Raw genomic sequence first — 14,079 nt, forward strand, 5'->3', positions numbered from 1 at the left:
AAAGACAGCATAAACCAGAACTGATCAGGAAAATGATTAGACATAGAAGCATGAATAGCAGAAATTTTATTAACAAAGAACTAACCAAGGGCTCAAAGAGAAACAGGGTTGGGGGTAGTGTTCCCTCTAACAGGGATTCCCAGATGTTGTTGACTACAACTCCCAGAATCCCCAGCTGCAATGGCTTTTGCTTGGTGATTCTGGGAGTTGTAGTCTGCAACATCTGGGAATTCATTAGAGGAAACACTGGTTGGGAGGTGGGGGTGGACAAGGACAAGAAGAAGGATACAGAAGTGAAAAGGTAGACAGGAAAAGGCACAAGGGATAAAAGTAAGCTTAAAGAAATAAGCTTGTGATCATCATCATCATCCTTGTATGATCTAAGGCAACAGCATTACCTTTATATTGCTTCTTATTGCCCCATATCACCTCTAGAATGAAAAATTATGTTTAGCTGCTATTCCTGGAGATAATGGTAGAAATCTGGGACTTGGAAACTGATCTTCCTACCTTATGATCTTCAGAAGGACCATCTTTTCCTTTGCTGGCCAGCTGGTTGTTGGAAAGAACTGCAGGTGGCACTGAAATAACTCGCTTAGGAGTTTGTGACAGCACAGTGGCCCAAGACACCCGATTCTCACTGAACAAACCTGAAGATACCCGAGGAACTGATGATTGAAAAGACACAGTATTCAAAATCATGGAATAATTTTAGCTACTAAATATGACACATGCAAACATTTGATAAGGCTGTGCCTAATTTCCATAAGCTTCATTTTTCTCTGCAAAAATGTGCACTTTCCTCCAAAAAGCAGCACCTTTTCTATTAGAAAAAGTACAGCTGGAGGATAGCTCTAGACACGAAATTCAAGTTCTGTTTCCAGGAGTGCCGTAAGTGCTTAAAATTTGGGATCCATTAGCCTTGCTGATCAATTAACTGTTTTAATTGAAGAAACTGCCAGGAGACAGCTCACTTGAACAGCAGCTATTTTGAAAATACTGGGTGGTATTCACACTGCTGTGGCAGCAGAACACTGTCAGTGGAGGCTTCTTTCTGTGAAGAAATGGAGAATTGCACTTGCCCACGGGGTCACTGAATGAGCAGAACCTCCTGTTCATGTAAAGCGCCTCCACAGATGGCACACTGTCTGAATGCCACCCATTATCTGTAAAATATTATAGAGCTGAAATGCTTTTCATCAAGCATCTCAAGGAGAGTGCTTTTACATAGGAACATAGGAAACTGCCATATACTGAGTCAGACCATTGGTCGATCTAGCTCAGTATTGTCTTCACAGACTGGCAGTGGCTTCTCCAAGGTTGCAGGCAGGAATCTCTCTCAGCCCTATCTTGGAGAAGCCAGGGAGGGAACTTGAAACCTTCTGCTCTTCCCAGAGCGGCTTCATCCCGAGGGGAATATCTTGCAGTGCTCACACATCAAGTCTCCCATTCATATGCAACCAAGGTGGATCCTGCTTAGCTATGGGGACAAGTCATGCTTGCTACCACAAGACCAGCTCTGTTTAGTTTTCTGCTTGCAAAAAGTAGGCCCTGTTTCAGTGATCAGCATATAAAACTGCCACTAATATGGTCTCACTAATATGGAGTCTCCTCTCTTGGTTAACATTATTTTCATATACTGTCATGTTTTTAATAGTTACTGCCCAAGTGAACCATAGAGCAGCTTTTTAATAAAACAAGTCAGATTCTCAACTTAATTAGCAAGCTAAGTAGCACTCAAAATCTAACCATATTAAGGAGCTGTTGAAAACAGAATTTAAAAACTTGATTCCCAAGGACAGCCTCTAAGTGTACCTGTTTGAATGGCAAAACTCTAGCTTTCTTGCTTTGATTTCTTAATAAGTGCTAAATTTTGAAAATGTTTAGTATCAAGATTTGTAGAAGACATGAAAAATTGAGATTTCCAACATCCATAACCATGCATATACAATAACTGAACATAGACTAGTTACTTTTGAAGCAACTTCCATATTCACAGAATGAACTGTCTCCATTTTTTTCTAAGCTTGTTTATGGATGAAGCAAGTTTTAATATGGCTAGGTGATTACTAGCACGGAATTCATGCCTTACATTAACAGCATGCAGAGTCAGCCATAATCCAAGATCTACTACAGCATTTACCTCCAGGATCAGAAGGAGGACTTAAAGATCGTAGTGGAAAATGTTTCTTCAGACATACTGCTCCCTACAAAACAGATATTTTGTCTTAATACAGAAAACAGAGCAGCTTCCATAATTTACTTAGTGCATTAAACCAAGGAACTAATATGAGAGGCAGTTAAGGCAAACAACACCACACTCTCTATAAAACAAAAAGACACACAATTTGTTTGAATCTGAGAGGAAGTGGTATTTGATATTCAGCTGTGCCAAAAATACTGGAGGGCTAGATGGAGAAAAAGTCAAAGACTTCCAGATCAGAAGAGGGATGCTGTGGCTCTTTAAACAAAACACTTTCTGAAAATCTCTTGCTCAGTTTTTAAAAGAACTTCATCCACTAGAATTGCTTATAATTCAATCAAGCTCTGATTCTAGCTATAATAGCCACATATGACTCATACAATTTTATATTTCATGAAGTCTGGATAATGCCTCCTTAGAGAGTCTCCTGGTCTCACATACGACGACAAAGAAGCTGGGAACTAACAGTGTGGAAATTAAAGAGAACTAGAAACATGGATAACACAACCACTTTGGTTTTCAGGACCTGATGCAGATACAATTTTCAGAAAAGAATTACTGATTTGAAATAGAAGTGCACCAGTGGCAGAAAAACCCTACAAGAAGTCTGCATGTAGAGTAGGGATGCTTGAACAATAATATGCTCAAACCATGTTTTTTAAGCCCACTCATCCAGCAGCAATCAGTGAAATATTAAAATATAAAAATACTAAGTCAGATGGATACCCCATGCTGCCAAAGTAGTCTTCCTGGCTGAAAGTTTCAGAAGCTCTGACTCCCACCCAGCCCGCCCAAGGGTATTATTGTGTCTGGAGTGCATTCATAACTAGATACTTGTGGATTAGTAAATATTCAAGATTTTCCTAGAAACATAATTTGGAAACTATGCATATGTAAAGTAAATCAACTTGTACAAATACAAAGATCCTTCCAGTAAACAGATTAGTGTGGTTAAAATCGGCAATACCAATCCTAAGCGGGCAAGGAAAGAAGAAGAGAAAGGGCATTACTTGGCTCCCTCCAGCTGACTGGAATAACTGGAGCAAAAATTGCCAGACATGTTTGCTGACGGAGGCATCACCCCACTCCAGCAAGCACTCAGGGGACCTACCAGAAGGATGGTATGGCACTTAAGCCACAGAACACCCATGCCAGAGTGCATTTCATTATCATTAGAATTATTTCATTATTACTGATCTTGAGGGAAGTCAGTCCTTTGATCTACAACTACTATTGACAAAGAAATTGGCAATGAATTGCGAATGGCTAGGTCTGAGAAACTGCACTGAGTTACTGGGGAGCGACTCATATAGCCATAATCTTGAAATTACACTCAGCTTAAACATGCACTGGAAACATGTCTTCCCAACCAGTATGTAGCTGGCAAACATTCTTGTCATAGGTGCACAGTGGCAAAGAAAACTAAATGCATACTGAGTGTATTCACAAGATGAGGTGACAACAAAAATCACTTGGGGAAGCAAAATACTTATGCAAGTAAACCCATATAGAAGTCGTCATAACAATATCTAAAACCCTCTAAAGATTCAAAAGATAAAATGAAGTCACTTTATTCTCTGGGTGCCATGCCCTGCGCTCCCAGACTACTATTTGCTATTGATTTCTATTGTTCTTTCCTTGGATATAAAATACAAACCACAAACAAGAATTTCCTTCTTGGCTTCACAAAAGCCAAGCTAATGCTGGGGAGGGCAGGAGAGACACTGGCTGGGAGCTGCCACCATTCAGCTCCCCTGTTCCAGCCAAAATGGTGTCTCCCTCCCCAACTGCCTCCATCTTGCTCTGAGTAGTGGAGAGAAGAAAAGAAGTGAGCCTAAAGAACTCAGCATAAAAAGGATTTAGAATTGTTGCTTGAGACATGGTTCTTTATTGAATCTTTTATGTCAACTGCTTTGGGAGGTTAATCTGAAAAATGGTATCTAGATACTAACAAACAAAATGCTACAGGTTACACAGTCTAAAATCAAGACACCGGAATATCACTTTATTTCCTCCTTAAACTGTTATGTTGCTGATTAGTGAAGAATTCCATTCCTAATTTAATCTAGCATGCGACAGGATTCGAACTGTTGAAAATAAAGTTGTCTACACTTATACAATTTTCATTCTAGAAGATAGAATCTGCTGGCTATGTTTTATTGCTACACTGATCAGTGGCTTCACATCAATATACTATCATACAATATTCCAAAACCTAACCAACAACAAACCTCTTTTGTTATTAAAGTGGGAATCTCCGATTTTCCAGGAGGTTTCGGAGACAATTTATCTCCTTCAGCTGAGCCCAATGGCCGCTGTGTATGCTTTTGAAGATCCAGCAGATCATTCTTTCCCAGGTCTTGCAGTTTGGGGAAATCCGAGAGGGTAATTTCAAAGGCAGGTTCTGGAAGAGATTCTGTGTTTGGAATTGGCTTGATTCTGTAGGTGGTTTTAATAGGCCTTTCTAGTAAAAACAATTGTGCACAATTATTTTCTCCATATATATTCAACAGGCTTTAATTTTTTCACCATCTTTGTACATCACACTGAGGTTTTTTGTTTTAGCCAAAATGTGATGTTAGTATATACATACCAGGGGGGTGGGGGGAGAGCGTTAAGTTAAATGGTAACACTTTCAATACTGATATTTTTAAACCTATGTCATAACTCATAAACCCGCAACTTTAAAAGCTAATCTGGCTCTAAATGTTGTGGAACATAAAAACAAATAGTTTTAGGATTACTAAAATACAAGAAAAGACTTAAAACAAACTAATCAGAAAGTATTAGAGTTAAATTAACACGTTTGCGTAAAAAGCCTGTTATGTTAGTGAACTATAATGGCACTCAAAATACAATGAATTAGAGAGGAATCTAATCATGTACAGTATTTGAAAGTTATCCCACTTCAAACTTGAGCTTTTTTGTGACTGGAAAACATCTGATCATACTAATCTGCAAAATACTGAATTAACCAGCAATTGTAAAGTACCTGATTTAATAGGATTTCTGCCATGCAGAGCAGTACAAAATGAACTCTCTGTTGATCTGCTAGAAGAGTCACTTCCATCAGTTCTTTTACTCTCCAGTCTGGATTCATCACATTTTGGTCGTCTCTATACAAAACAATATTTTTTTAAAATATACTTTTTAGAAGTTCTTTTCTTTCTTCAAATTGTTTGCTGCTTAATCACCATCTCTGTGTTATATTAAGATGTATCTAACAAAACATTCCACCAAAAATTTGCACTTAAAAGTAGCAGATGAGGTTATTTACTGCTCAATAGCCAAAGCAAAAGGAATACTGCACTACAGATGAACAAAACTCATGAGCAGCTTCCCCATGAGACATGTTAAGGTGATGCCCAGGCAGTGAGCATACCACAGGGCACCAAGTGTGGCATTTCGCCCTGAACTGTTATGGGTGTCACCTATCTACCTGCTGCCACACCCCCACCTACACTGCTACCCTTGTGCTCCCCCATCTGGGCCCGCTTGACAGGCCAGAGGCTGACACTGACACAGCCACTCTTCTCCCTCACTTTCTGGGTGTGCATGTGTGCATGTACGTGTACACACACATACACATGCTGTATCAGGGAGCGTGCATTGCCTCCAGTTTCACCAGCTCCTGTCTCTCACTGCCACTGTGCTCACCATTCCAGCACCAAGCTTGCTCACTTTTCATGCTAGTGATAGTGAGAGACAGAAGCTGGTGAAAGCTGAGTCAGTGCACATCACCCAATACATCAAAGAGCAAGCACCAGCTAGCACCAGGACAAGGACAGAGTGAGTGCTTGGAAGTTGATGGATAGAGAAGCAGCACCAGTACTGGCCTCAAGCCTGGCAATGAGAAGGTGGGGCTGCACTGATGTCCGGCTCACTCAGAGGACAGGGCAGTATGTCATGATTCACCTTGAACAGCAAGAGATAACAAACTGTGTTTGACAAAACCCACCCCCAATAAACATTCTTGGCAGTTTCTCTTACCAATTATCTAGCAAAGAATTTCCTCAGAAATTCAGGTGGTTTCCATTAACTTTATGCAATTCCTAGAGATGCCGTTAAAATGGCCTTGACTGCTACCTTTCAGGAACAGTTAGTCTGTCCCAAAAGCCTCTGAACTGGATGTGGTGTCTGCTGTTGCATCACAGCAGTGCAGATAGTTCTTTGTGGGGAGGGGGAAATGAGGGTACCATCATTACCTGTAGCAGAGAGTATGCTGTGGCTGAGCACTGGGCACTTCTGCCATCACCCAAGTATTAGGTGCACACTCCCAGTCCACACCAGCGGGTTTTAAAGCTTCTGTAAAACCTTTCTGCTGCTACCACTAATCCTTTCAAGTAGAACCTGACACTGCTTCAAGCCTGAAACCTATTTTGTCCCCTGCCCCCCCCCCCATATAAGTGTGGGGACATTCTGCCATTTGAAAGGGCATCTCCTGGAGCCTTCAGAATGATCTCCAGACCAAGAACCCTTGTATTCATGTAACCACATCAGTACACAGAAAGGGCAAGTGAGGAGCATAAAACTAACACTAAGATCGCCACAAAACAGATTGTGAGGCGCTCCAAAAGGATCTCTCCAAACTGGGGGAGTGGGCAACAAAGTGGGAAATACGGTTCAATGTTAGCAAGTTTAAAGTGATGCACACTGGGATGAAAAACCCCAGCTTCAAGTATACGTTGATGAGATATGAGCTGTCGATAACTGACCAGGAGGGGGATCTTGGGGTTGTGGTGGACAGCTCGTTGAAAGTGTCAACTAAATGTACAGCAGCTGTGAAAAAGGCCAATTCCATAACACTAGAACCAGGGGTCATCCCATGAAATTGATTGCCACGAAATTTAGGACCAGTAAATGGAGGTACTTTTTCACATAACACCTAATCAACTTGTGGAATTCTCTGCCACAAGATGTGGTAACAGCCAACAAGCTGGATGGCTTTAAGTGGGGTTTAGATAACTTCACGAAGGAGAGGTCTATAAACGGCTACTAGTTGGAGGGCTATAGGCCACCTCCACCTCAAAGGCAGGTTTCCTCTGAGTACCAGTTGCAGGGGAGTAACAGCAGGAGAGAGGGCATGCCCTCAACTCCTGCCTCTAGGCTTCCAGCGGCATCTGGTGGGCCACTGTGTGAAACAGGACTAGATGGGCCTTGGGCCTGATCCAGCAGGGCTATTCTTATGTACTACAAAAAACAGAACATAATTTACAGGCAATAAAATCCAAGGTGAAAATAGGGAAAAGAACAACATAAAAAGCAAGCTAAACTGCTAGCATACTTCTTAACTGTTAAGACCAGGAAGAAAACCCGATTCAAGTTGCAAAAAGATGGCTGGAAATCTTAAGTCCTTCCAAGAAGCACAGCTGCTGTCCCTTGTCCCAGTCAGGAACAAACAAGCCTAGAGTACAAACAAGCCTAGCATCGAGGCCAAGACCTATGAGTCCTTCCTTATCATCAGGAACTGAATCTCAGTAGAAAGGGAACTGAAAGAATTAAGAGAGACTCTTTGTTGTATACACAAACATGAAAGGGAAAAGTAGTGTTGCATTTGATAACTGGGTTATCTATCTCCATCCAACACCTGGGATACAGGAAGACAGCTGGATACAATAGAAGATGCAGTATTCCCCTGTAGGGCTGGAAATTATATTTTATCCATGTATGAAGTAGGAATGGCTGGATGCATCAACAACACACACACACACACACACACACACACACACACACACACTTCACCAGGGGAAAAATTATCTGGGCTGGACAGTCCATTTGCATCCTTACCTTGATCATGTCTTCTTGGCAACTATTAGCCAGGCAGGTCCTACAACTGTATCCAGCAGGACTGTGCCTAGGCTGACAGTTCCACTGGAACTCACAGAGGTGTTTATGTGGTGTAAACACAGGACCGGTTTGTGAAAAATGAATTGTATGAACTACAAAGCTGAAACTGATAGGTAGGCAGCTAAAGTCCCACTAATTGCTATATTTATCCCAAGGACCTCTAAGCACCACTCTGCCCTTAAAACACGCATGAAAAACTAGCCATGCATACTACATAGCTTACATTAGTCCCTCACATGTGCCTAGTAGCCATCTGGGCTGGCAGGGATTAGTGGGGGCTGAATTCAGCACCAGATTCTAGGGCTCAGAGAATACTGCTAAAAGGCAGTATTCCCAGTCTTTGAAAGTAAAGCCTTCCAGACATAACTATGACTACATAGTAGTTATTACTGCAATTCACTTATTGATGCTGGAGGGCGGAAAAGACATTAGAAAGACATTAAAAAAACAAGATTACCTAACACAATTACTTACCCTGAAAATAGTTGCAGCCTCTTTTCTGATGAGAGGAGTCTGTTTGGCATGGTCTCTGTCCTGCCTAGAAGAGCTGTGGAGCTTAGCAGTGGCGTTATCACACTGAAAGCTGGTAGCTGTATATGCATGTGCTGCAGCATCAAGTGAATAAGGAGAACTGGTATATTCCCCGGACGAACTACATCTCATAAGGTTCTGAGATGCATACTGGGAAAGAGAGTTGGTGGTATCCCAGGAAACATCTTGAGTATAAACCTGTTGTCTAAATAAACATATTGATCTTTAGTTGGGCAGCTCACTCAAACATGACAATGCATCACAAAAAATAAGAAGAAAAGAAAAAAGGAGTTGCTTTAATATGTTTCTACTGGGTTCCAAAATGTTTATTTTTTTAATTTCAAGTATTACCACCAACTTAACCACTAGTAGGGATGTGCACGGAACCTGCCAGTGGGAGGGGGGAAGGCTCAAAGGCAGGGGGTACCTTTAAGGGCGGAGGAGGGTGCTCTTACCCCTCCCATCATGTTTCCCCCACTGGTGCTGCAATTTAAAAGGGTCCAGCGGGGCGGCAGCAAACCTCCCTGCCGCCCCACTGCCTCGTCCGACTGGAAGTGACCGGAAGTACCCGATGTGCATGTGCACACATGCGCTGGGTACTTCCGGTCTGATGAGGCAACAGGGCGGCAGGGACGTACGCTGCCACCCCGCTGGACCCTTTTAATGTGCAACACTGGTGGGGGAAACACAGCGGGAAGGGTAAGAACACCCTCCCCTGCCCTTAAAGGTATCCCCCCCCACCTTCGAACCAGCCGAACTACCGGTTGTTCAGACCTGTTCAGAGGCCCGTAAAAGGACCTTCAAACAGGTTCATGTACATCCCTAACCACAAGCAAATCTCTTGGTTGAATTTCTTAAATATCCTCTGGAAAATGGAGCATAAAATGACAGAATCATAAAATATGGGCTGATCTGTTAAAACCAGAAAGGTGTATGTTAATTTGGGATATGGAGTTTCTTCCATAAGTTGCAATTATTAATGTACTGAGAAAGGGAAGCAATGCAATTTAAATAAGTATGCAGTACAACACTATATTCACAGGATGCCAGATCAGCTTTGGTAAAGTATTTCCAATTCTTCCTGATATTGCCACATGTTTAGATGCCATTCCAACACAAACTGAACAAATATTGAGAACACCAAAGCACCAGCATCATTTTTAGTGCCAGGGATATTTCCAGTTCCACTGCATATTAGACAAGGACTTATCATCTCTCCCACTCTTTCCAAGTGAATGACTAAACAGAGCAGGATTTCAGTTATTAAGTGGTACACTGTATCTATATTTCAACAGAAAGAGAGTTAGTAATACATAGGGTGCAATACAAAAGGAATTTATCTCTGGAAGTTCAATTACTTCCAATGGAAGCCAACCAGCTCCCCATCAACTGAGTTATAGCTTTTTAAATGGAGTGTTATATCACTATATCACATAGAATCATATAATCCCACAGGAATCAGAGCACCATGTTGCACTTTATACCCTTAGAGCTTTAAATAATATATCACAGAAATGCTGTACATTTCTACAAACAAATAGCAGAGCCTTGTGATATACCCACCAGGGGTATACAAGCCACTAGAATTCTGAGCTGGAACAGACACAAAAAATGAACCCTGTATCTAAGATAATAAGAAACTTGCCACACCCCACCAGGTAGCTCCATTCTCTTTTTTAGGGAATGGGGACCTTCTTTCTTCTGTTGAGGTAACATGTTCACAAGACAACCTCTGGTTCACTCTCTGGTCATTAGAAAATGAGTGCCTATCTTTCACAAGGAAAGAACCCAAACACTGCACACTTGCCTATATGTAAAGGATAAAAACTTAAAATTACTAGTTTGCAGTACAGAAACTCAGATTGGTGGGGGGAGATCTGCTATTGCAACACCCACATCACCAGCAGTGTTAGTTTTTAAAAATGCAGCTGCCAGCTTCCAAGTTTGAGATGACATTTATTGAAAAATACAAGAGCAGCAGAGAGTTGGCTTCGGGAGCAAGAGATCATTTACAAAACTGTCCTTACATAATTGGTAAAGCAAATGTTTAGAGATCACAATCCAATGCTACTATCATCTGTGGAATGTCTTGTGAGAAGTGGTTCCAAGGTTGTGACCTAAAATATTGGATGAATATGCCAATTTATAACCAAAACTCTACAAAGAATTTAACTCACCAAACATCTAAGGAATCTTATTTGGTAAGCTAACAGCCCCCCAAGAAATGAGATGTAGAAGAGTACATACTTATCCACTGGTGGCTCTTGAACATATGGGTAGCATGTAGTAAAATATCTAGGAAAGACACATGCTTCTGAGGGTTCTGACCATGCCATTGTTACCGCCGCATATTTTGGGACAAACGGTTTGACCTCTGCTGATAACTTGATGCCCTGAGAAACAAAAGGGTTTTTGGCTACATGCACTTTGAGATTAACCAAAATAATTGAAAAACCCCATCTATGTGAACAATACTGCCAAAAGAAGAAAATGTTGATGTCTTGTTCTGCTCAACCAATATTGCCTGGAAGGAGGAGCATTCAAATTGCATCAAGAATCTTGACTGCCTAGGCAAATTGCTTTTTTGAAACTTCATAGATTTCTGACTTAATTTATAATGGGGGTGGGTACTAAAATCATTTATATTGCATACTGCAGAAACCAGTTTTCTGACAATCTCCTTAGCTTTTCTTTAAAACAAAACACAAATCTATCTTGATAGCCAACAGTTGTAGAAGACACACCATGGGCAGTACAGATACAATGCTAGCTTAGCTATTAAGTAGAGTAAAGAAACTGGGGCTGCAGGATCTCACACACCATCCCTGTCCCCAGTCTCTCCCTCTTCATACATGAATTCCTCTCATCACCCTTTACCCTGAATCAGCTCTTGGTTCTAAAGGCTAAAGTTAGTTAGTCAATCAGGTATACTATAAAGGCAAATGGGAGGAATGAAAAGGATAGGGATGTGCACGAATCGGTCCAGAGGCCATTCTAAAGGCCTCCAAACCAGTTTGAAGGCGGCGTCAGCTCAAAGGTTCGATGCCGGCGAGGGTGCCTCTTTAAGGATGGGGGAGGGTGCACTTACCCCTCCTGTAGCTTTCCCCCCACTGGCGCTCTGTTTTTAGAGAAATCCATGGGGCAGCAGCGTACCTCCCTGCTGCCTCTTTCCCTGTTCTTGGCTAGAAGTGACCGGAAGTATCGCCTGCACGTGTGTATGCCAGGCACACGCACAGGCGATACTTCCGGCCACTTCCGGCCGAGAACGGGGGAAGGGGTGGCAGGGAGGTATGCTGCCGCCCCATGGATTTTGCTAAAAACAGAGTGCTGGTGAGGGGAAAGCGACGGGAGGGGTAAGTGCACCCTCCCCCACCCTTAAAGAGGCAACCCCGCCGGCATCAAACTGCACCTCTGCAGTTCCGTGCACATCACTAGAAAAGGAAGGGTTCATGTACATACTCCCACAGCCAACTCCTAATACTTTAGCCCTGCTAACTTGACAAAGAGGCACCTTTGAACGTCGTGATTCTCTTTATTTAGCAGGGGGAGAGTAACTGGCCCTATCCCTCCCCAGCACAGTACCTCCAGTGACTGTTGCTGGTGTCTATCTTATGTTTCTTTTAGATTGTGAGCCCTTTGGGGACAGGGATCCATCTTATTTATTATTTCTGTGTGTAAACTGCCCTGACCCATTTTTTTTGGAAGGGCAGTATAGAATCAAATTAAAATAATAATAAAAATAAATAACGATAATAATAGTTAATAGCCAATAAGCATTACATTGCTCTGGCCCTATGGAATCTTCAGTAGCACGGCAGCATAACAAAAATAATAAAGCAGTATTCTGTCAAAAGAATCTGTTCACAGAATACCCTCTGGTGGCTGCACTCAGAGAAAACAAAAATATGTGGTACCATGGAGGCCAACAGGCTTAATTTGAAACAAATTATAGGCAAAAGGCTATTTAGAACAGAGCTTTTTATGAAATGAGTCAGTGCTTCTAAAGACTCTTGGCACAATAAACCAGTTAGCCCATGAGCTAAACCATATCTTAAATGTAAACGCATGTAACTAAGCAGATGGTCATTTAAAAACTCTGTGAAACAACTGGGTGATAGTGGGTGAGTGCGTAGGATGTCGTTAAGACTGGAGAAGCAGAAGAGGGCACATAACCCTCTCTCCTGCCACCATTTCCTAGCTCTAGTTTACACAGAGACAGTGACACCCTTGTATTCCTCTCACAGGATTTTAAAAGCATAGACAGTATAACTAAACTGAAACATTTAATCAATCAATCTTTATTATGGTCATAGACCAGCATAAAGTATAAGGGATGATTACGTATGATAAAAATACATAGGGATAATAAAAGTAAGAGTACATGAAAAGTACATGAGAAACTTAAGGGCATAAAAAGCCTAAAATGACACAAAAATTAAAAAGACATTAATTTTTTTAAAGGGTGTAAAAGAGGGGGCATTAAAAGATTAGAGGGCATAAGAAGATAGTTTTATGTTTTTTTTTCATTTCTAAGTAATAAAACTAGATAATGGCCAAGTTAGAAAACTATAAGAGGCAGTAAGGAGAAAGTTTAGGGTGCGCAGTGTTGAATAAGCAAAGTGTAGAGCACAAGCTGAGTCACCAGAGGTCAGACTAAGGCCGATAGGAAAGTGAAATACTGTTACTCAACACAGCTACTCTGCTGGTGTTTTAACTCCAAGAAGTGAAGCAGTTCCCGGTCTCTGAAAGAAGCAAGACCACAGCCTCTTGACTGTAATACAAAGTCTTGACCAAGTTGTTTAATGTTATTGGTCTTAGTAACAACTCTTCTTTATACAGCAGTATTATGGAGACAGGAAACTGATGAACAGCATGAACTACTCTCAAATAGCACCACCTAGTGATTAGCTTCCGCAACCTCCCCCCCACCCCAGATCCTGTGTGTGACAGACAAACATTCAACAAGTTAAACTTATGTTGGGAAAAACATCCAACAGCCTGTTGGATTTTTGCCCGTCAAGCTGTCATACAGGAGCTCTACAAGAAAAGGGATATGGCAACCCTATTAGTAGTTCTGTAGAAAAAAGAAATGGGGTGGGTGGGGGGAAATTGAAGAGAGAGAGAGAAAGAAGAGGCCATGGGGTAGAGCACATACTTCATACTTTTCATTCAAAAGGTCCCAGGTTTAATCCGCGACATCTCCCACTAGGCCTTGGAAAGACCCCTACCCCAAACCCTAAAAATCATTACCAGTCAGCATAGAGTCTATGCCATAGACAATACTGAGCTTGATGGACCAATGGTCTGAATAATGATTTCATTGTTTTTATTATTATCAGAAAATACCGTTTACCTGGGAGAACAGGAAAAAGATCAACCAAAAAACCAAGGCAGCCTCAAACTGGTGTTCAATCGAACGTTTAATAGGACATTTAACATCCCCAACGCAACCTTCTCGGGAACGAGACATCTTGTATATCGTTCAGAAATGACAGTAT

At 41.6% G+C, this 14,079-nt stretch overlaps 1 protein-coding gene across 2 annotated transcripts in view; it reads right to left on the reverse strand.

Moving 5' to 3' along the window:
- The window catches only part of SECISBP2 (SECIS binding protein 2), a 38,826-nt gene that overhangs the window by 24,261 nt on the left and 486 nt on the right, over nucleotides 1-14,079 (reverse strand). The window contains exons 2-7 of one of the 2 annotated variants that reach the window (XM_053296588.1): nucleotides 10,829-10,974; nucleotides 8,525-8,786; nucleotides 5,196-5,319; nucleotides 4,435-4,667; nucleotides 2,144-2,207; nucleotides 511-668 (exon numbers count right to left, since the gene is read on the reverse strand). In XM_053296588.1, the coding sequence (XP_053152563.1) occupies nucleotides 511-668; nucleotides 2,144-2,207; nucleotides 4,435-4,667; nucleotides 5,196-5,319; nucleotides 8,525-8,786; nucleotides 10,829-10,974 (987 nt within the window). The remainder of the gene's footprint in view (nucleotides 1-510; nucleotides 669-2,143; nucleotides 2,208-4,434; nucleotides 4,668-5,195; nucleotides 5,320-8,524; nucleotides 8,787-10,828; nucleotides 10,975-14,079) is intronic. The other variant, XM_053296589.1, reaches the window with a different exon arrangement.

Source organism: Hemicordylus capensis, chromosome 2 (genome assembly GCF_027244095.1).
Source record: "Hemicordylus capensis ecotype Gifberg chromosome 2, rHemCap1.1.pri, whole genome shotgun sequence".
NCBI classification, from domain to species: Eukaryota; Metazoa; Chordata; class Lepidosauria; order Squamata; family Cordylidae; genus Hemicordylus; species Hemicordylus capensis.